This window comes from Coturnix japonica, chromosome 3 (genome assembly GCF_054131305.1).
Source record: "Coturnix japonica strain WE chromosome 3, WE-NBRP24, whole genome shotgun sequence".
Lineage (NCBI taxonomy): Eukaryota > Metazoa > Chordata > Aves > Galliformes > Phasianidae > Coturnix > Coturnix japonica.
In genome coordinates, this window is record NC_140665.1 from 20,173,290 (window position 1) to 20,196,319 (window position 23,030).

General features: G+C 35.0%; 1 protein-coding gene across 5 annotated transcripts in view; it reads right to left on the minus strand.

The window, feature by feature from the left end:
- Nucleotides 1–23,030, minus strand: part of GPATCH2 (G-patch domain containing 2) — a 96,436-nt gene that overhangs the window by 60,020 nt on the left and 13,386 nt on the right. For all 5 annotated transcript variants that reach the window (XM_015857254.3, XM_015857257.2, XM_015857256.3 and 2 more), the window contains exons 4-5: nt 19,416–19,598; nt 18,323–18,402 (exon numbers count right to left, since the gene is read on the minus strand). In XM_015857254.3, the coding sequence (XP_015712740.2) occupies nt 18,323–18,402; nt 19,416–19,598 (263 nt within the window). The remainder of the gene's footprint in view (nt 1–18,322; nt 18,403–19,415; nt 19,599–23,030) is intronic.

Below are 23,030 nucleotides of genomic sequence, written 5' to 3' on the forward strand. Positions count from 1 at the left end.
TATTTATCCAACTAAAGTTCACAAGATATATTTAGCCTATAATAAAAGAAAGAGTGTCACTTTTTGTTACATGATTCCAAGGTGACTGCTTATATTTTGAACTGCTAGGCTAATTCTAGCCTGAGCACAAATCTGTCTTTTATTTCATAATTAATTCTCAGTGTCAAAACCAGTAGATGTCTTTTTTTTTTTTTTTTTAAATCAGCCTCCTCTGTCTGCTAATTAGACCACCAGAAAAATTAGGCTTGGAAACATAATAACATTGTGACAGTATGAAAGCAGAGAAAAATTTCTGAATTCAGGCTTAAGCAAGCAAATAATTGAACTTCTTAACTCACACAATAAAAGACATTCAGGTTTTTGTGTTGTTGTGTTTTTGTTTTGTTTTGTTGTTTCACCTCAAATACAGTTACTGATAACTAGTAACATAGTCTATAGAATAAGCGTTACCATCTTAAATCAGCAAAGGTTCCATTTTGCACTATTACCCAAAGCATTTCTATACACTACATGGAAACTCTACCACTAGAAATGTCTGTTAGAGGTAGAATGGTGACAGAAGAAAGGAAAGGAAATTGATGAAACAAACAGCTAACATTAGTGTTTTGCATCATTCTTTACAAGTCCCACTGTCTACATAAGTTCTTAAGTTAAAAGCCAAAGTAAACTCTGAATTAAACCTGTGAAAATACTTCCATGGAACCAGCTCTTTAACTGCTGTTGTTGATCACCTCCAATACAATTAATAAAGCCTGGCTGTGAGTCTGCACTTCACTGAGATAGAGTTCTTAACAGCCATTCTCCCTGAACTTTCCTCTTTGTAGACACCCTTGAACAAATGTTCAGTTTTCCATTGTGCTCAACAGACTGGAGCTGGGGTCTGCTTGACTAGAATAGGAAAGTACTTTCAGCAATGCATTCCATCTAAATAGTTTCAGCTAGTTTCAAATAGAGAGCCTCAAACTATTCAGAGTATCCGCCAGCTCCTCACACATTTAGCTCTGCACCCTGAAAAAAAAAAGGAGGCTGCTGAGATCCTGAAGTACAGAACAGGCTCTCAAATGTGTTTATCTTCTATCATTCGTTTCTTAGCTCAACTCCTTTCCTGAAAACAATGTCTCAAGTTCAGTTTAGTACTAATGCAGTCCTTAAAAACAACAAAATTGAACTAACTAACTAACTAAATAAATAAATAAAATCCATGCCTGCAACTGAAAGGACTATAAAACCCGTTCCTATTTCCAAAATCTTTAGACAATCCTACAGAACTATGATTAGCAGTAATACTAATATCTCGGCCTTTCTCCTCTTCAAATATATTCAACTGAAGCAAAGGTTCAGGTTTCAGACTAGAGGATTATTTGAATTCTACCACCAACAGCACAAAATCTAATTTGAGCTTTTTGTCACATTTTTCATGTCCTGCACACATTTTCTCCTGCTTTGTTTTATGTCATGTCCCCTCTCCTTTGACATAGACAAGTTTCTGCAATTTATTTATTTATTTATTTATTTTAAATTCTTCCAGCATTCGCTTTGATGATTTCTTCCAGTCTCTTGTGCATATTACATTCTTCATGAACTCATCAGTGCAGCTTTCACCCTTCCTCCAGTTAATTCCCTTTGGAAGATCCTCATCTGCAATGCTGCCCATGGGAAAACCAGTTGATGTATATTGACAAGTTAATTAAAAAACAACAACAACAAAAAACCCAGCTTAATTCTTATTTACAAGCTAACAGTCAAATACCCCACTACACTACTTCTCTCAATCTTCTTTGCACATCTGTTTTTACCTCCTTGTGTCAGGGACAGATATTTTTACATCTGAAAGTACATATTACTTTGTGAGAACAGAAAACAAGTACAAGGATGTAACACCTAAGTCTGTTTCTGATGTAGGACTACCAAAGCACTTGAATTTAAATGTTTTCCTGTAAAATTTAAGCACCTGGCCAAGAACATAAATCTCTATCAAGAGGCTGTGTGCACCCTTTCAATGTTGAGTACAATTAAGTTAGCCAAAAGACTAGGTGAGACTAAGTTTCTGCTAAAGTTGACTCTTAACCACTCAAATAAATCTGACAAGTTTTAAGAGACAAAAGTGCTTAATCAGTTGATACAGGCTTTTTTTATTTTTGACAATGTGAGTACACACCGTCTACACTTTTCTTAGTCAAATCAATAACAGAACTTCTGCAATGCTACTTCAAGTCCACTAAAGGCAACAACAGACGCACTTCCTAATCCCACAGTGGATATACACTGGTGGCAAAAATAAATATGAAGCTTCAAGTAGTCGAAAAGACTGTAATTGGTGCACCAAAGCCAGAGAGGTTTTAAGGCTCCATGAGCTTGTGCTGGGTTGGTTTCATTTCTCAATGAAATTTCTAAGTCATATAAACAAAACACAACAGCAAAATCCCACCAGGAAACAAAGACTGTCCTAAATGACTCACGGCTGCTGAAAGGGGCTGTCCTACTTTCTCCCCCTTTCCATCCTGCTGTCAACCTCATTTTCCTATCACAGAAATCTAATCTAAAGAGAAAAGTCTGATTTTGTTCCTTCTTTCCCAGTCTTGTAAACTGACATAGCTCAAAAATGGGTCTTGCAAACCTGAACTGTTGCAAGAGGAAGAACCAGCACAGTATAAAGCAGGTATGAGGAAGGGGTAAAAACTAGAAATGAGTTTAAAAAAGAAAAAATCATGAGAGAAAGAAAGACGACTTTTCTATTTTTCTTTCTTCAAGCTTCTGGCATTATTCAGATAACACATTAAATCTGGAAAGAAATTTACTGAATTTGTACTTGGACAACATTCAGTAAACAATTCACATGCAGAACCATCACCCTTTGCATCAAATGAATTGTGTTATAATGGAATGAGTCTGATACTTGAAAGAATTGCTTACAATTGCACATACAAGAAAAAAGATAGCTAAGTCTAAATTAAGATGTTGGCTATGAAGTTTCCAATAGGACCTTGACATGACTGTTGACCTACTCATGACATGATCACACCAGTAAGGATTTGGAATTCTATTAGTATTACCAGAGGAAAAAAGTCAAGGAGTCATCAGGAAAACAAATCTATATCTGCTACTCCATCAGCCAATTACCGTTGTTAAAGTGGAATTAGATGGGTATTGACAATGCAAAGGGGATAAGGATTAAGCAGATGACTGAGTATACAGTTAGCATTGCTGTTCTGTTTTTTTCTGTTTGTTTGTTTTTTGTTTTGCTAAAAAAGCCTGAAAAATACTCAGATAAAAAAAAAATACATATTCTGTATGAAAATATTTCTTAACTCTATAATGTCCTGAAAGTAGTAGTCATATGGTATACATTGTTGTTCATGACAATCACAAAACCAGGTAAAAACCTAGAGTATTGGAGTACAAGTAAGGCAAGAGTATATGACATGAGATTAAATTGAGAACTCACTTCAACCTCAATTATCTATATGCCATGAAGTAATATAACTAACTTATGTTGGAGGTATTTTTCTTAGTTCTCGAGAATCTTAATTAAATAAACAAAACCTTAAAAATTCTCAATTAAATGTAGCAATCCCCAGAAAGTCAGCAAACTCCAGACATTTAGGATTTAACTTATATTACTACATCTTTTTAAATATTCTGGACTATGTTGAGAAAGAGTAGAGTTGGAATTCTTACCCACCATTTATTGTGACATAACAATTACCAAACCACTACCAGGCATTATCTCAAGCTACTACCGTAATTCCTTAGTTTTTAAACTTTTTAAACACTAACTAAATCTGTGAGAGTTATGTTGCTATGGAACAACGACACAAAAAAATCTTAGCAAACAATTTTCTCCTATGGTCCAGATTTACTGATATCCTTTAGTATTAGATAAGGAATAAAATCAATGTAATAATAAAGCCAGTCAGGAAGTTGTGATGAAGTATATAGGTTTTGCCTGTATTACCTAACAAAGATGCTAATACTACTGACAGACATGGCAAAACCACCATACACACTCAGTAAAATTCTCTCCTGAATGTTATTATTTTTCAATAACACAAAACAATTACTTCCAGCAAAAGTACTGAATGCCTACAGAATTACACGGTTATGATATGAGCTTCCATCCATGATCAGCAGTACTGAGCCACAAACCAAAGACGACTTTTTCATATTCAAGGAATTTACTATCAATATAACATTCAGTTTGCTCATTTGGTCCTAATAACCACCTCATATTGCAGGAGATATAATAAAATGTGGTAAGAAATTAGAAGGAATGAAATTGTTGAATTTCTGGAAATTGAAATTCCATGTGAAGGAAAAAAAAAAGATAGTATGAAATGCATGTAAAATGGCTACTTCATGTTATCTGATACTTAATAGTGCTGACCAAAATAAAAATGCTTCATTTATGGCCCAAACTCAAAGAACTCTTATGAATTCTACTGTTACCTTTCCTGTTATATGTTTCAGCTGACTGCAACTAGCTAAGACCCAATTCTTATTCTGTACTACCAGGAAGCACGTTTGTTTCCTCCTTGACCCATCATTCCTAAAACTCAAGGGACTCAACCTTCTTGAAAAATTACCAAGAATCTTCTTTATCAGTACCTTAGGGAATTTTAACCTTGTACACTAATAAAAACAGGAAAATGCTACAGTTTTAGAATACTCAAAAGTTAAAGTAGGAATCAGAAGTCACTACAGCCATAGAGCTGGACACATTACAAAGAATTCAGTACAGCTTCTGTAACTTAAAAAAATCCTTCATTATGATGAATTGAAATATAAAGAACATTGTCAAAATAATTAAGGGTAGAAGAAGGCAGCATTTACTCGATGCAACTAAACTTTACTGTTTCTGAAGGATTTATTCTAGTTATTTCTATTCATGATTCATTTTGGATAGAGATACTGTTAACTGGAAAGAAAACAAGCAACACCACCTAGCTCCTTATGGCTTTACATACGACATTAAACTGACTTTGAGGTCTAACAAAAGAACAAACACTGATCAAATGTTGAAGCATTTATAAGGTCATTCCCACATGGGTTTCTCTCATGCTAATAACTGAGTTTATGCCACAGCCTTTCATCAAGGGAATTATTAAATCTAGAGTTGTCACCTCTGGCTGGCAACTTTTTCCTCAATAAACGTATGGTACCTAATAATCATTTATTTCTGAAGGAATGTCAAATTTAACTAGGAGTTTCCGAAATTATTAGAATGAGGCAGAAAGACAGAGCAAAACTGATGATAGCTTACCTAATTCCCATAGAATGTCCTGTTAAAAACAGAAAGGTAAAAACTGAATTTCCAACCAAAGAACGACAGTGGATAAAGCAACCTACTCTCCCCTCACACCCCAACAAAACAGATTTATTGTGCTGGAAGAGATACCAACATCAATGAAATACACTTTCACAGAAGTGGTTATACAATTTTAGTTATGTATTGCAATTAATTATCATTAAGAAGCCTATGATAAGAAATCATGAAGTTCAGTATAGGTTGAGGAGACAAAGGAAGCCGCAGATTTTTTTTTCTAAGCTACAGTATCTACACGTATGAAGTTCTGGGAAATAGTTTTCCCTACATGTGTACAGAGCTGATATCACAAAATTCAACAACATTCTTGGATACTCCAATGTTATAAGACTCCTGCAAGCAGCAGCAATGAGATACCACTGCACATAGAAACTACATATCCAGCCTGCAGAATGCCTGTCACTTTCTAGATTTTAAGCAGTTGGAATGACAGTAAACGACAGGAACTCATCTATCCCAGAGTGGACTTACCTTGCATTTGTAAATATTCATGTGAGCTTACTAAACGTGACTACTAAGACCATGTTTACAAATAAAAAGGCTCACATTCACAATACTTGATTCACACCAGATAGGTTCAATATATAAATGTGTCCAGTTTTATATCTCACCTGTACTCCAGCTCAGCAATCAGCAGAGCAAGTTGAACAGATAAAGATATGAACAAATATGTTTTAACAGAGCATGTTAGAAGATGCACCTACAGTTTATCAAGAACTGTGTAATTAGTCACCTGATTACTTAGAATAAATGAAACAATTTAACCTTCAGGGACTAAAGAAGTGAGAGAAGGAGGTAGTATTTGCAATGGCAAATCCTGTACATAGCAAGCAGCTATCTGATGAAAAGAAGTAGACAGAAGAGAGAACTTCATTATCACTACCAGGAAAAGGCACAAAACTAGAATTTTACTCTAGAACATTTACAGTACAATTGGTCACTCTAAGAATTCATAATTACTTTATCCTCTTCAAACTTAAGATTTGCAAAGGTCATTTCAAGGTTTTTTAGGTGTTAAACCACCACCAAAAATAAATACATAAATAAAAACGCTGACTTAAACGGACTGTCTTTTGAACCACTTGTTTAGAGTTTAAAGCTCAGAAAGCTTAAGTTGGGTCATATTTGAATTGATGTAACTCTGTATTAATTCATAGTGCAATTGTCTGCATTGTTAGCAGACATTTCAAATATCTGTAACAGTGATTGAGAACAAAGGGCAAAATAGCAAAAAATACCCAAACAGGTGACATGCAGAAATATAAACTTAAGTCAATCTACTAAATGTAACCCGCCTTGCCACATCTTTTTTAACTTATTGGAAAAGTTGTTCTATTTAATATTGACAAAGAGATGTATAAATCAATACATTTGGAACAAGTGATATATTTTAATTTGAAAGCGTTCAAACTGCAAATGCACTTAGCATATACAAATCTGACAAGATAAAACAGTTTAAATCACTTAGGTTCAAGCAAAGAATAACATAAAAAAACCCTTCTGAAATAAAAACATCTAAAAATAAAAACACATTGAAATGAACTCTATTTAGTATTAGCCTATTTACCTAATGAAGTTTAAGAAAAAATAATCCACACTGTATACAAAAAGATGGGAACGTTCATCGTTTGTTTCACAATCTGGTCCAACTGCTTGCTATTGTCAAGAAGTTCAAACTCAGGCAACTATCAGTAAAATGGATATCACAAAAAGAAAACTAGTTCTCAAAGTCCCAAGGGCAAACAAAAATTCCCTTCTCGCTTCTACAACTGAACACATTCTCTCTCTGTTACTTCAAAACCACACTGTTAGCTTTCCTAGTTTTGCAGTCTTAGGTGTATTAACTGCAATGAACTTTTACTGAAAGTGCACAAATGTAAAATCCATGACAACAATTTCAATACGAATATGGACATAAAATCATAGATGCCACATAGGAAAAAAAGAACTATATATATTTTTAAACATATTAATGGTAAAGACAAGTCTCTATTTCTGTGAGGACAAGATACTCAGCAAATCTGCAAACAAAAGGCTGGTATGAAACTATTAATAAAAGGGAAAGTGGAAGATTCTTTAACCATGCCCCTAAACAATAATTATTTGAGAAGTGGCGGGCAAGCTGAGACAAACTCAAAAGGATCTCAAGGAAGTTTTGATTAACATATTCTGTAAAGTTGCTTTTTGTGATTCTCAATTTGCATTCTTCATCACTGATGGATTGAAGGATAGAGATAATTCATTCTTTCAGAAAGAAAAATCCTTAGATAATACTTCACCAATGAAATTACTAGCTCTAAATTGATCAAGTGATAATTGTTTATGAGGTAAGCGACTATGTCACCTTTACATAACACTTCTATAGGGAAATATTTTTCTTGGCAACACTACCACTCTTTTTGGTACTTCCTAGCATATAATCAAAGTTGCCGCAGTTTCTGCAAATGAATTCATGAAGTTCATAGTAATTTGAAAACGGACTACAATTTTGAACATAACAAATTAGTGTTAATAAGACCAACTGTTCACCATGATGCTATGCTAAATTTGCAATGAATGGTAGAGACTGATTTTAATTTTACTTTTAAGTACTGCAATAGACCATTTGAACGGAGAGACTGGATTAAATAACTCAAAATGGAATTCTTCAGTTGCATTCTTAGCAAGAGTGAGAAGACATTCCTCTTTGTACTTTCTGTTTCCAATATACAGAAAGCATAAGCGGTTTCATTTCTAAGAGCTAAGCCGTATTTAAAGCTACCATCAAAACACAAATTCAGAAATTATTGGAGTGGGGCTCTATTTGGTAGATGCTGTCTAATGCATTGCCAAGCAGGGGTTGCTGCTTCTTTTCAGTCTTTGCTGTTGCTATTCTTCAACGGCAAAGCACACTCAGCTTTGCATTAGGCTTAGAGTGAAAGTGATATATACATTTATAAAAACTGAAGTGAATTATGTGAGAAGCCATAGTACTTAATTAGAAATGTAGGTGGTACCGATACCATGATACAAAGCATCAGACTTCCGGAAATGGAAGCCTCAAACACTAAGATTTGACATGGATAATTTAAACTGTGTTATAAGATAAATATTTCATTATTTTAATTGTTTCCAGTACATCTGAAAAATATTTAATAAAATTCTTAAAGCAGTCTGAATCTGTTTTTAGCAACAGAAAATCACCTGAATAATTTATCAGCAAGAACAATCTTTTCTTTTTATCAGATACCCATTTTAGTATTACTTTATTTAATAAATGTGCATCTTTCTGCCACATGCTTTACATCAAACATCTTTCCTTGCTCTTCTTAAAGCCCATGCACTATAAACCCTCTTCTGCGTCACCGATTTTAAATTTCATCTATAAAAGTCATTTTACATATATCACAAATAACAATACATGCCCCAGTTTGAATATTAAAGCTGTAATTCAATTTCAAGGTTCTTCTGACAGTATTTCAGAATCACTCTGTTGTGTTTTTTTCTTTCCCCAAGATGCAACCTGAATCCTTTTCAGAACATTCATAAATTCCTACAAATCAATAGCTTAGAAGTGGATGCATTTAATCAAAAACAAAATTAGGCTTTATTTGCTATACATTCAATCAGAATTGAGAAGTTATACGTTCATAATCCATAGACCCCCTCCCCTGATACTTGGTGTTTATTCTTCCATTCCTAGTGAATGTGAAGATATTACCAGATATTAGAGAGAGCGAAAAACCCACACAATGGACACTTACAGAGTTTAAACTCCACCCAAGTTCCCGCTCCTCAGAATCTGTTAGCTCTAAGTGCTCAGAAATACTAAACTAATTGAAATTACCAGGCTAGTACTGGATGAAACGAATAAAATTTAGCCTCTACAAATTGAGATTACAGTACTAGAGAGAATTATTCATTCCTCTGTAGAGCATGAGATTATATCTTGCATCATTTTCAAAGCAGGTATCATATTAACACGATCAAATCAGGTGTAGTGAACGTAGTTACTAAAACTGTAGTTTTCTACATTACAGTGAAATATTAGCTTCTTGAGAAGTTAACCACTGTGTTATGTGTATTTATTTCTCCTTGCTAAGAAGCAAGCTGGTCCTACAGAACTAATGTGGACTACTTTCTTAAAATATGATTGGCATTGATAAGCTATATATGTATGGATATCCAGGCACAGAGGAGAACATTTTTTTCAGTCCCAAATTTCCATTTACAGAAGCAAACTGTTTGCATAAGTAATCTTAGTGATAGACAAATGAAAAAATAACACTTCTGAAAACAACTTCTCCCTGCACTCTATTCTCCTTGAGTTTCTCTTTGTACTGCTGTACACACCTACATATCCAAACCCAGCCAAAGATATTTTAGTTTGCATTAGGCATAGGTGGCAGGGTTTTAACAGTGAAATAGGCTGCAGGTGATTCCTGTGTAGGACGTGGTCAGGGCCTGCTCTCCGGCAGTTGGTATCAGTCAGCTCAACAACAGACCCATCGTGCACCAAGATGGAGTTAGAGGTGTTCCCATTAGCTCTACAAAACACTTGAGGGAGAAACACATGAAAAGACATAAGGGAGACACTGGTGTAGAATGGTTCCTTAAGAACAGAGGAAACAAGAGCTGATATCAGGACTGGAATAATACATGAGAAAGAGCAAGTGACAAGATAAAGAGAAGGGCAGAAGACATAGCAGAACAGGAGAACTGCTGAAGCAAATAAGCCACCTGAGGAAGGACTGGAAAGGAGACTGAGAAGGAGGTAAGATCCCAAAGTACCGTGGTGAAGAAACCCATGCAAGAGCAATCCAACTCTGGATTACCACTTCAGTGCTTGGAATTTTCCTGCCTTCCCCAAATTGTTCTTCAGAAAAGAGTTCTTAAGCACATAGGTGCTGCAACTCAAACAACAGTATGCAGTTCTGTTTTGTCAAGCCACACAAGATCTGGTTGATACTAAGCAACACTGCACACGTGGATACAAAGGAGACATCCATACAAAGCACAAAGTTGTAGAATTACCTACAAATTACAGAAGAACCATCAGCTTCCTCAGAATGTTCAAACTTAAAAGATGTGAGTTAAGGAACGTATGTAAAGCTTTTAAAAAGTTTGCTGTGAAAGAATTTGTGTCGGGCATTTTGCCAAGGAATAGATCATTAATGGTTTCAATGATCTCCCCTTGGAGAGGGGGCTGCCAAGACAAATCCTCTTAGCTATACTGGAAAGGTTAAGTGAGGTCAAAAAGTCCCACCTCTCCCCAGCTGTGGGCATTTCATCAGTTTGATAATTTTGATAAAGAAATAAATGAATGCTTTAGGTGCTTACATTTAATTAGTCTGATGCCAGCAGAGTTTCTAATAACTGGTATTATACTTAGGCTTGTGTCCGTTTTGATTAGCTCCCTTAGCAGTCAACCAGCTCTGTCACCCTACTGGAATAATCTATTTTGTGCAAGTCAAGGCCATTTGAGACCTCTGGGCTACGTGTACACTGACAGCATGGTTGGCCACTTGCAGCTCCTCCAGCAAGGCACGGTAAAATAAAGGGAATGCCAGATGTACCTGAATCTCCAGGCAGTTTTATTTCTCCCTTTAGCTTAAGGTAGGCAAGAGAGCCTGTTCATCTTCTTCAGAAGGCTTAAGAAATAACTGCAATTAGGAAGAACACATTTTGAAAGCTACAGAGAGCATAGTGGGCAATGCCAATTCCTTCCACAGCAAACTATTTAAACATCAGCATCTTCCCTAAATACTTCAATGCAGCTGGAAAACAGTAAGATTTGAACAACAACAACAAAAATGTTGAAAATATAATGGAAGAATTTTAGATTATAATCATGTTTTTCTAGTATCACAATTATTAAATCTCACAGTTCATTTGTAGCTGTGCATCTGTGTACCCTGTTACATATTTATTTTACCAACTACATTTAGGGATGCTTTGTTAGTTTCCTTCCACTTAGTGGTTTTCCAAGCATGTGACATAGTAACTCTTTCTGCATATGCATTATAAGGCTGTTGCTCACCAATGCTGCTTTCAAAGGTAGTTTCTCACTGGATCATTTTAATTATTAGTACTAGTTAGGTGATCTCCACCTCCCCATAGCAGTGAAAAAATACATATTTAAAGCATTTGGAACCAACAAAATATTTAAATATTTTTATTTTATTATATTTGCTACAAGGCAAAACCAGCTCACAATTCTATGGTAGTCTCTACAGAGTACATATCTTTGAATAACAGCCCTAAGGAGGCTCTGCATTCATATAGATTCACATAACTACTGGAAACTCATCCTTTCTAGAATCATAAATTGAAAGTTTCAATTGTTTTGAGTATTTTTGTAACATGTAATTTATAACATGAAATAGATTAACTAGCTAGTATCAATTTTGGCATTTTAAATAAATAGTACCCACTGAACTTACTATTAAAGAGTTTTCTAAATAGATGCACTGTGACTTATAAATACTGCCATAAATACTCTGTGTGTCCGATTTATGTTTGTTTATGATTAAAATTCATTACAGTAGGGTCTAAGAAATGTGTAACAGAATGGCATTCCCACAGAATAAAAATAAAAAATTAACTTTGAGAGGCATTAACATATTGACACTATTTTTAGATGAGTAGCTAAGACCTGTAATTAAAGCCTGATCTTTGCCTAAGAAAACATCTGTTTTCTTCACTGAGCAATTAGTAAAATTAATGAATTCCAATTCATCTACACAAATCATATTTTTTTAAACAACTTTGGAATCAATTACTTCAAAATCCGAGATGCCATCACCTAAACAAATTTACCAATAAATGCTGCTACAGATCAAGAACAGATTATCAATGTCATCTTCCCACACGTATGTTTGAAACGCTCCCTCGCCCCTCTCCCCCTTGTCTGTCTGTCAGCAATGACATTTAAATTACTAACAAAACAAACTTGTAAATTAAGCAATTTGATGTGCCTACATATTAGATCAAGCTTCTCATACCAAATTCTTGACAGAAAAGTAAGTAAAAGATCACACTACTTAACTGAATGAGAACAGGAAACACACCTATTAGTAGATTCAGGAAAAAAAAAAAAAAAGAAAAAAAAGACTATTCCTCTCTGACACATTTTGTTACATACAGAGCAGGAAACTGCTGAACAATGAACACAATTGCACTGATCAGATTAGCATATCAATCATTAGAGAAAGCAAAGAGAAGTTTCTTTTGAAATACTTTCTTGTTTAACAAGAAAAGTTATTTTTAAGAACATGAAAAGACAGATGACCATTCCCTCAGAGGTTAGTACTGGACAATTACAGAAACAATACAGACTGCTTTAGTTGTTTCCCGAAATATTACTGTCTTGCTGCTACAAAGAGACAACAGAAGGAGGCTTATATCATACTCTGCATGCTTACAGCTGGCTTTTAATTCAAAGGTAGCAATTCTGATCATCTAACTAAAAATCTTAGGCTAAATCTTACGTGTCTGTTCATCTGATACAATTCATTCAGCCCTTCTCTTTGAAACAAGGAGAAGCACAGGAGAAAAGCAGTGAACAATCTCCTAAGTACTTGTTTTATGAATCTGGCCCTCAGTCAAGAAGTTGCAGTGAAAAAGTCTTTTAATCACCTTCTGATCAGAATTTACTGGATTGTAAGTTCAAGGGTATTAAAATGTGCAAAGGAGACTATGAAAAAATGGCTAGGTTATAGATTTTAACTTCTTAACTAGAAAATTGACTCAAAATAGATTTTCTAATTTACAATGAATCAAAAGAAAAAACATTAGACCATAGCAAAAGTGGCACAAATGTATCAAAAAGCAAATGAATAAACATTCGAAAAGATTTATTATTAGAAATTGTAATAAATTTTGGAAAGATGAATCGATTTTAGTTAAAAGGTATAACTGACAATTTATTGGGCGGGAAGATGCATTATTTTCCAATTGTTATCCACCTACAGTAAAACTGATTTGTGTCCTATTGTATTTTATGGAAAAGGAGAGAGCAACTTTCAGTGATTTAGATTAAATGTATTAATCATAACCAGGCACTGTGAACTATATATCTACTATTAAAGAAGATTTTTGACATCTAATTCTGTAGCAATATTTTGGCTCTGTACCACTCTTCCTAAATCCAATTCCTGCTACAGTTGGCAGATTTCTCCCTTTTAATTTTATGGGGCTTAAAGTAGCATTTAACCACCCATGCGGTAAATAATGCAGGATTAGAAATATTTAGTGTTTTGTTTCCCTTTGAAGAGTACTAATCCATCAACCTCCAAATATTTTTAGAACATTTTCCACATTCTAGTAATATTTAATACAAGATTCAGTAAAGCACTATGCAAATGAAGTTGAATTTGTCTTCCTACAAGAAAAATCACATTAAAGCTTTAAGAAAATATGCATATACGTCACTGATATAAGGGAATTAATAAAGACATCAGTTTTGTGCAAAGAAAGCTCTAATGAAACCTACACGATTTTTAAGTATTATACATGCTTTGTCTATTACATGCTTTTTTGACAATCTGGCAAAATGCAGATAGGCATACGGTTCTTCTGAGCAAGAGACAGCAAGAAGCTTTAAAATATTTATGACCAACTTAATACTGAAATACCAGCTTTTCAGAAAGTTTAGCTTTTCTACAGTCTTTTTTTTAATCTTTTGCTTACATGCTACATTTCAATGCACAGTAAAGCTGCCTTATGGTAACTTTCAACAGGAAACACTCTTATTTAGGGACTGTAAATTGTCTTAGTTTGCCATTACATCAGCGATTAGATCCCAGACTTATAAAGAAGACTGAAATTCGATAACAAAATCTCAATCACTGCATGCATGCAGTAAAAAACTAAGGGTATGGAACAAGAAAAGAAAAAAAAACAACATTTCCCTTCTCCAGTTGTATCCCATTTTAGACAGATTAAAAATAAAACAACACCAAAATTACTGTAAATCCACTATATCTACTTTTTTCTTTTTAATGTCTTTGCCTACTAAATCTTTTAGAACTCCACAATGCAACAGGAATGCATCAAAGGAGAAAGGAAAATTGCACAGATTTTGCCTAACATTCATTAAAGTGAGTTTTAGGTGTGTTTAAAAATATACATTTAAAACAAGACAGTTCCAACAGTTCGCTCATCAGCTGGCAGTAAATATGAAATAAATAGACAATTTTTGGTTCTAAGAACTGAGGACAGTTTTAAAGGTGAGGAAAGAAAACTATTATCTGCAGGACTGCTAAGCTGAACAAAATACAGAAGTTATTTTCATACTTATGTACACAGGTTCTAAAAGCATCTGTCAAATTGGGGACTGCAGTTTATACAGAGAATAGGAAGTAACTTGAAGTTGGAATTTGCTAAATGAAAATGCAAGGGACTGATAGGAACATATTTTCAGCAGTTATCAGAACTGCTTTTCATTTACACTGAAATGGATCAAGTGATCAGTTGAAATGGTTTACAAGTCTCTCTTGATTCACTTAGAAATAATCTCAAAAAAACAAACAACCAAACAACATGGCTACTGTGCCCTAAGCAAAGGGACAGCAACTAAACTAAATCTCTGGTTGGAGATCCCTCCCTTGTGGAATTTTTCCCTATGTGCCCAGATCTTTGGAGACAGGTGAGCATTCTTTTCCTGTTTGTCCCTTTTGCCATTTCACTCTTGTATTATCTTTTTCACTGTACTAATCTTTCCAACTGTAAAAACCACATTTCAGACCAGAACTACAAAAATGCTAAAAGAAATATATGACATAGGCAGAATCAAAAGCATAGTGCACTACACTAGTCACATTTTCCCTCTTGCCTTCCAAAGAAAGTTCTGTTAAAGATGAGGCTGCCATAATGCAAAACAACAGCAACATGAAATCCCAGCATTATAATTGCATGTCAAAATATATGCCTGATAAATTATTTAATTTAGGGATTCCATTAAGAACTGTACCTTTCTTCAGTAAGTAGAATGAACAATCCAAGGGATATAAATATTTGCAATGCATATATATATATATATATTTATATTTAAAATTTCTGTGATCATGTTTTTTCCTACCTGCTCTATGGCAGCTCATTCAACCTGCACATTAGATTAGGTAGAGACATCCATGGTATTTATCATGTTCACAGTTGTTTTTGTTTTACTTCTCTCATACTTGTGCAGTTCTGCACAATTATTAAAAAAGTGTTTTGATTCCAAGGCAAGAAACCGATGATAGAAAGTCTCACGAGTTTGCTTAAACAAATAGTCAACGAATAAAATGTAGAAAGAACATCTGGACAGATTCCGACTATCAGATGTAGATACTTCACACTAAAGATCACTAACTGGTCTGCAAAGAGGTAATTTCTCTTGGCTCTCTGTTCCCACTGCCTCTAGAAATCATGGTGCGAATTTTTACTTACTTTCAAATTGAAAGTTGGCAGCCTCGTTGGGATACAGCAAATAATCATATATTTAGCCTAACTTTTCTCTTATAGCATTCAAACAGTTGAGCATTCAAACTCTTTCCTAGAGCGTAATGACTTATCAAGGTATTATTTTACCTCTGTATTTTTCATTCTCAAAACAAGTAATCTTTTCAAGGCTACATGCACGTACCTTGAACTAAATCATGACCAAAAAAAAGTTAAAAATTAAACACATGCCGTCTTACAAACCATTAACTCTGTGTTCACATTCCACAGATACAGACAATATCTTTAGACTGAATATATATACTTTCTTTTTGTGTCTCCCTTAAAGTCTGCGTAAAAGCAGCGATAGAGACATCAGATTCCTCACTGTTAAAAAAAAGATGAAAGAACTAAGTCACATCACAACTCTGTTCAATGAGTTGAGTATGTACTGTTCTTTCCTCAGGATATTAATCTTTCTAAAAGCATTCCTGGTTGTCTTCACTGTTGCCATCTAATAGCAGTAATTACTTCTTGTTCTGTTTTATCACATGTCACAGGTATTAAATTACTTTTTGTCATTGAAGTATCTAAAAAAGATTTTCTATAAGAAGCAATCACTGCCTAAAAGGAAGTACATGAGCTCTTTGCAAAGACAGATGCAGCACATGTGCCCACATAAATAGTTGCTAGGAAGGTCAGAAAACTCTGCATCTGAAGAGGCAACTGCACATCCATTCTATATATGCTCTCCTGTCTAAACACAGTGGTTTAAAAGGTACGTTCATATGTCAAACTTGTTTCACAACAGTATGTAAATGACATATTTAATAACTGAAACTGAATTATCAGTCTTTAGTAGATCAGCTTTCATATTTGTTATAAAGGAGACTATGATACTATCTTTATATATGAGATATGACAAAATGGGCTCCCAAGGATAACCTAGAAAGCATACAAGAAAATAAACATTAGGGACTTTTATCATATATATACATACACAGTATATCTTCATCAATTGAAACTTAATCACCTTTTTACAATTTAGAGGAAAAGGCAGTTTTTAGGGTAGTTAGGCCATGTATCATCAATAGCATGAAGCTAACCTATCAGTTATAATAGCTCCTATAAAATACCAGAGTGAAATTGCAATAAGCCTAGAAAATGGGCTACAAATCCTAGATATGCTCAAGCAAGCACTGAACCAAAAATAAAAATAGGTAGATATGAAACCAAGAACTAGATTACATTCATCTAATTCATGACCACCACCAGCAGAGATCACAGGCCAAGGTTTTAAGGCATCTTATTCTGCTTCAAATAGCAATTATTGGATAGAGATTTCAATGGCTATAAAAACCTTCTCTTTTAAAAACAACTTACATTTCTAACAGTTCCTACTTATTCTCTGCATATGCAACAGAACTTACATTTCACAGAACTACCTTATTTTGTTGAGGTAAATTAAAATTTGAAAACATTTACTGCTCTCAAATAACTAAGAAAGTCAATGCTGCATAATTTACCAGTGAATAATAAGCACATCCCAACATGATAGTGTTTCACATCTCTCCTTGTCTTCCAAGCACTTTCCTGATAAAGAAGGAGTAGACTGCACTACAATAAATATACTTTAAAATACATATATTGTACATAAAAGCAAAGACAGCAAGATTTTTTCCCCTATTTATAAGTATTACTCCTAGAGCTAGAGACACATGCACACACCAAAAAAAACCCACAAAAACCAGAACAAACGAATCCTATTTGTAGTCATAGCTTTAGAACTGTCTCAGCCCAAAAAACACCTGATGTCTATGAGAGGTGTGTCACTAATTTGCTTTAATTTTTGTTGCTTATACTCTTTCCCCTTCGACAATTAAACAGAACATGAACAAAATTTCAACACATATTTTGGAAAGAAAAACAACAAAATTTAGTATTGTAACACTGTAATGCAATGGGAATGGGAAGCGCAGCAATGACAGTGAAGTCCTAGGCATCAGCAAGTGAGGATTTGCTCAAATGCAACAGCCAGGAAATAATCTGCTCACCTTCAGAAAGTCTCAGGTACACAAGGATCTCCAGCAAGATCCACTTACTTCTACTGCCAACATTTAAATGAATACCCACTCAGGGGTATTGCACACCACTGAACTCCCCTAGGGTGGCCCTGCCTTCCCTCCAAGCTGTGGCTTAACATTTCTGCTACAGCAACCTACCCATCCTAGAACACCTCCAGTCTTGGATAAACTTGAAATGAATTGGGTTTGATTTTCTTTTTAAGATGAAAGAAACATTTTCATAAATTTTGTTAATTTTAAGACAACAAAAAGACCTTTTCTATACAAAGTGTAAAACATGCACTGAGGGACAATCTTGGACTGCTTCTGCTATTTTAGCACCCTGATATATTCTATTAAAATAAAACCATAGTAGAGAAACTCTAAAGCACAGAAACAGCAGTGACACTGAAGTCTTACCTTTCCATTGCCTGTTTGCAACATTAGGAAACAAGAATGAGAGGAGTATGCACTTACAAACAAAAAGGCAATAAGAATGGCTGGTAGAAATGTTAGTATCAATTAAAGGACTTACCAGTGCATTTTGGTTTCCTGAAGCCTTTTTTGTGTTTCTTGCTGGCATTCCATGAAGATGACTAAACCTGCTCTGGAAACCTTCAAATAAAAAGTAGAGATTCATTTAAGAATATTTCCTATAACGTACAGGGAAACATATTTACCTTTATATAATAACCTATTAATTTACCTCTAGTTAAACAAAAATATCTTAGTATAGCCAGAGTATTGATAGGAAAAAAAAAGACAACACAGAAGGGGAAGTGGTTAAGAAAGTCTAAGCTGCAATGAAAACGTTTCTGTAGATCCCATCCTAGTTTTATGCCCAACTGGCTAAATAAGCAGAACATATCAAACTACAGGGAGCCAATTTTGCATCGATTACATCATTACTACTAGAAAGCATTAAATCCTGTGAACGTGCAGAGGAGAAGACCACTGAAAAAATTGCAAGTATCAGAAAAATAAACCTCATAAGAATTCAGTGTCTTCAGTGGGTAGTGAAGTATTTTGAAGGTAATTTGACCACCATTCACATAGAAGATCTAGATTTGGATGTGAAAAGAGGTAAGATAGAATTGTTGCAGCAAGGTGAGGTCTGATAATTTCAGTCCTGAAAGAGAGTGGATCTATATGTAAAGGTAATGAAGTGCTGGAACAACCTTACCATTAGACACAATGGATCCACAGTTATTTAAAATATTTTAAAGTAAAAATTAGATAATACTGTTAGTAACGATCTCAATCCTTGCTCTAAATGAGCACTCAATTCTTCTTTACAAACAATGAAGCCTGACCATAAAGCAAAGCAAATGGTCAAAGAACTCCATAGAAAGATTCACTTTAACCAATACTTACTAATTCTCAATGCAAAAAAAAACCAAGAGACAACAACAAAAAGGCTATGAAAAATGAGCTAAGTTTTACGTTGACTTCTCTAATCATTGACAGCTTTCTGATTATTTCTGTCTACTGAGATCTCAAAAGTGACATAATTCAAAAAAACAAACTGGCATCTCCAAAATGTTCTCAATACTGAACATACTTTAATCTATAGACATCTTTCTACTGTACCCAAGTGATTCTACAGTTTGCATATGATTGTCACTTACCTCTCCTCCCTGAATGGGACATGAGGGGGAAGGTACCAGTTAAGATACTTTCAAAGACTGGGTCAGGCAATTCTCTCTCCAGTTCTGTAGAGTCTTCTTGATCCCACCAAGGAATGACTCCTGTAATTCCACATGCTCCACCAGATTCATTTTCATGAAACCAGTCACTCTGCTCATCATCACCTGTGTAGGGACATACACCCAAACCCCCCAGAAATCAGGGAGGAGCAGAGAAGATAAAAGTCAGATGTTACCATCCATAAACTCTGACAGGACAATTCTTTCTTTTGCTTTATAGTTGTACAACAATTACTTGTGTATAGCAGTTCTATTTGGAAAACGTTTCTCAATAGCATGACAACTGTTGCCATCAATGAAAGCACATAAAACGTAATGTTTTAAAACCAATTTACAATAGTGAAAAACAATAATAAACTAGTTAATCCTTTGGCAATAACTGCAGGGAAATCCATTTAAGTTGCTGCACTTTACATATTAACAAAAAACAAGCTTTAATCTCCTGCAGGGAATTAAAAGGTATAAAACTGTGAAACTAGTTCTTTGCAGATGATAATGGTATATAATTAGCTTAATTTCATGATTTGTATGGCTAGTAAGAGGGGAAAACAATCATGAACAGATGTGACTAAATGAAGTTAATCTGATTAAGTTCATTTAGAAATAAGTTTTGAAAAAGTTGATTTTAAATGAAAACTGACAGTACCATGTGATTGAGAATTACACTACATTATTCTACAAAGCTGGTCATTTTACTAACATTTACAGATGTAGTATTTAAATACATGGAGTCAACGGCAAAAGCGAGATGACTGAAAATCTGATCTGACATGTGCCTCATAAAAATACCAGCAATTAAAATAAATTGCTGTTTGTTTTTAAAACATCTTATAAACAAACTACATAGGTGACAGAATACTAGAAAATATCTTCAAAGACAAGCAAGAAAACTTGCCATATATCCAAAAGTTAGATTTTTGAAGGGTGTGCTATATATTTTAACTCTTCCTCAAAGTATTTACTTATTTTTATTAGGCAAGACTCAAGACATAAAGGCAAGACTTAAAACACCAATTTAAGAACAAAATGCATTAGTGTGAAATGACATTACTACTCCTTCACACAATGGAAAAACACAAATAATGAAAATCTAAGTCCGGGAAAAAATAAAATTCAACACACTTTCTCCAAATTGGAATTTGTTGCATAGTAATGTTTGAAGACTTTTCAAGCAGAATTCAGCTTATTCAGAGGATCTATTGGATGACACTAAGCTGTGGGGTGCAGTCGACACACCAGAGCAACAGGATGCCATCCAGAGGGACCTAGACAGGCTTAAGCAGTGGGCCCAGGTGAACAAATCCAAATGCAAGATCTTGCACCTTGGGCAAGGCAACCCCTATTACCAATATAAACAAGAGGATGAAAGAACTGAGTGCAGCGCTGCCAAAAAGGACCTGGGGGTTCTGATGAATGGAAAGCTGGACATGAGGCAGCAATGTGCCTTCACAGCCCAAAAAGTCAACTGTACCCTGGGCTGCATCAAAAGAAGTGTGGCCAGAAGGTCAATGAGATCATCTTCCCCTTATGCTCTGCACTAGTGAGGACTCACGTGGAGTACTGCATCCAGGTGTGGAGTCCTCAGTGCAGGAGAGGCATAGACCTGCTGGAGCACATCCAGAGAAGGGCCACAAAAATGATCCATGGAATTTAACACCTTTCCCACTAGGACAGGCTGAGAGCTGGAGCTCTTCAGCCTCAAGAAGAGAAAGCTATGAGGTGACCTGAGAGCAGACTTTCATTTACTTAAAGGGGAGCTCAGGGAAGAAGAGGACAGACTTTAGCAGAGTATGTGGTGATAGAACAAGGGGAAATGACTTCAAGTTCAAAGGGGGTAGATTTAAGTCAGATATAAGGAAAAAACTTCTACTGTGAGAGCAGTGAGACACTGGAACAGAGTGCCCAGTGATGTGGTTGATGCCACATCCCTGGAGATTTCCAAGGTGAGGCTGGATAAGGCCCTGGGCAACCTTATCTAGGTGTCCCTGTTCATTGTAGGGGAGTTGGACTAGATGGCTTTCAGAGGTCCCTTCCAACTCTAAGGATTCTGTGATTCTCATTTATAGCTATTACTATTCATGAAGGCATTCACCATTAATTCCATTCTTGTTTCACTTTGGTCAGGTATAATTACTTTGGAGAATGCCTAAGTGTACTGAACACAGACAGTGGTGATAGGTTGGTGGGCTGAAAAAAGTTAATTCCAATAATCTAAGTTTGGACTCCGTTGTTTAGATCTTCCAAATCTTTGTGCAAATAACCTTTGAATATTCTGTCATAAGATGTGAGCTCCAGTTACCCTGATTAAAGAAAATAATACAAGTAACTCAAAGTAGTTTCCTTTCATCAACGAAATTAAGAAAGAATTTTGACATAGTCTTCACAACTGGGCTTTTATTTTCTAACACCTCCTTTACTGGCCAGTTACTCCTTGACAAAGATACAATATAAGATTTTGGAGCTGAACCTTGTAGGTTTTTCTGACATGATGAAAGAATTCAGGTATTCCTGCATAAAGTGCACATGCAAGCTGAAAAACAACTCTGAATCTCTTGACTATTTTCGATTGGATTATCACTTTGAGATGGGCATAAGCCTATTACTGCTATTCTTATCTAGGTGAGAGCACTCTCAGACATTTTGCTTACCTGCTGCTTCACCCTAAGAGATCACCCTTTTCAAAAGAGCTCAGGGAAGATCCAGTCTGTTCAATCTATTTCAGACCATGCATGTACAGAGAATATAACACGAAGGCCTCCTAGTTCAAGAGCTGAGCAACACAGCACTTTGACTTTGTCTTACTGAATTGGCAGTTCTCAAATTCAAAGCAGAATTTTTGCCTTCAAAATATTTCAAATGATGGACAACACTTCTTTTCCTCTTAGGGCTGCTGAACACCATCTCTATTTAACTCAAGACTACGTTAAAACATCACATTCTTTCAAGACACGGTAAAGTTAAAAATACCTCTAGATCTCCAGAAACAGATCTGAGCCCCCACACTCTCCACCTATTTAAAATAAAACACACTTGCTTTTGACCAGAACCATTGCTTCATAGATTACCTTGAAGCAATTTATGTTCAATCATAACAAGAATGTCAAATTAATTCTGAAATTTCAAGGCACTTCAGTTCCTCCTCTCTGATATTTTCCAGTAACACCACGTGACGTCTGCTTTGACTTCTACAGCTGTGATCCACAGACAATAGGGAGTATTTCAATTATTTTGTTCACATATATCAGCTTCATGTTTCTTCCGCACCTACAAAAACTAAAACTAGCCACAAAAGTTGAAAGTTTTTGCACCTATGCTTACTATTACACTTACTATTTCTTGTATTATCAGAAAGCAACATTGACAACTGCAACTAGCAGAGATGCTACGTAAGACTCAAATTAACTTATCAGTAGAGAAAACAAAAAAGATACACAAAATGAGTACTGGAATATTTAAGAGGGCATTTTAATTAATATATGTTTAATCACAAAATAACAATACAGCTAGATTTAAAAGTTTAGTCACAGCAGAACTTCA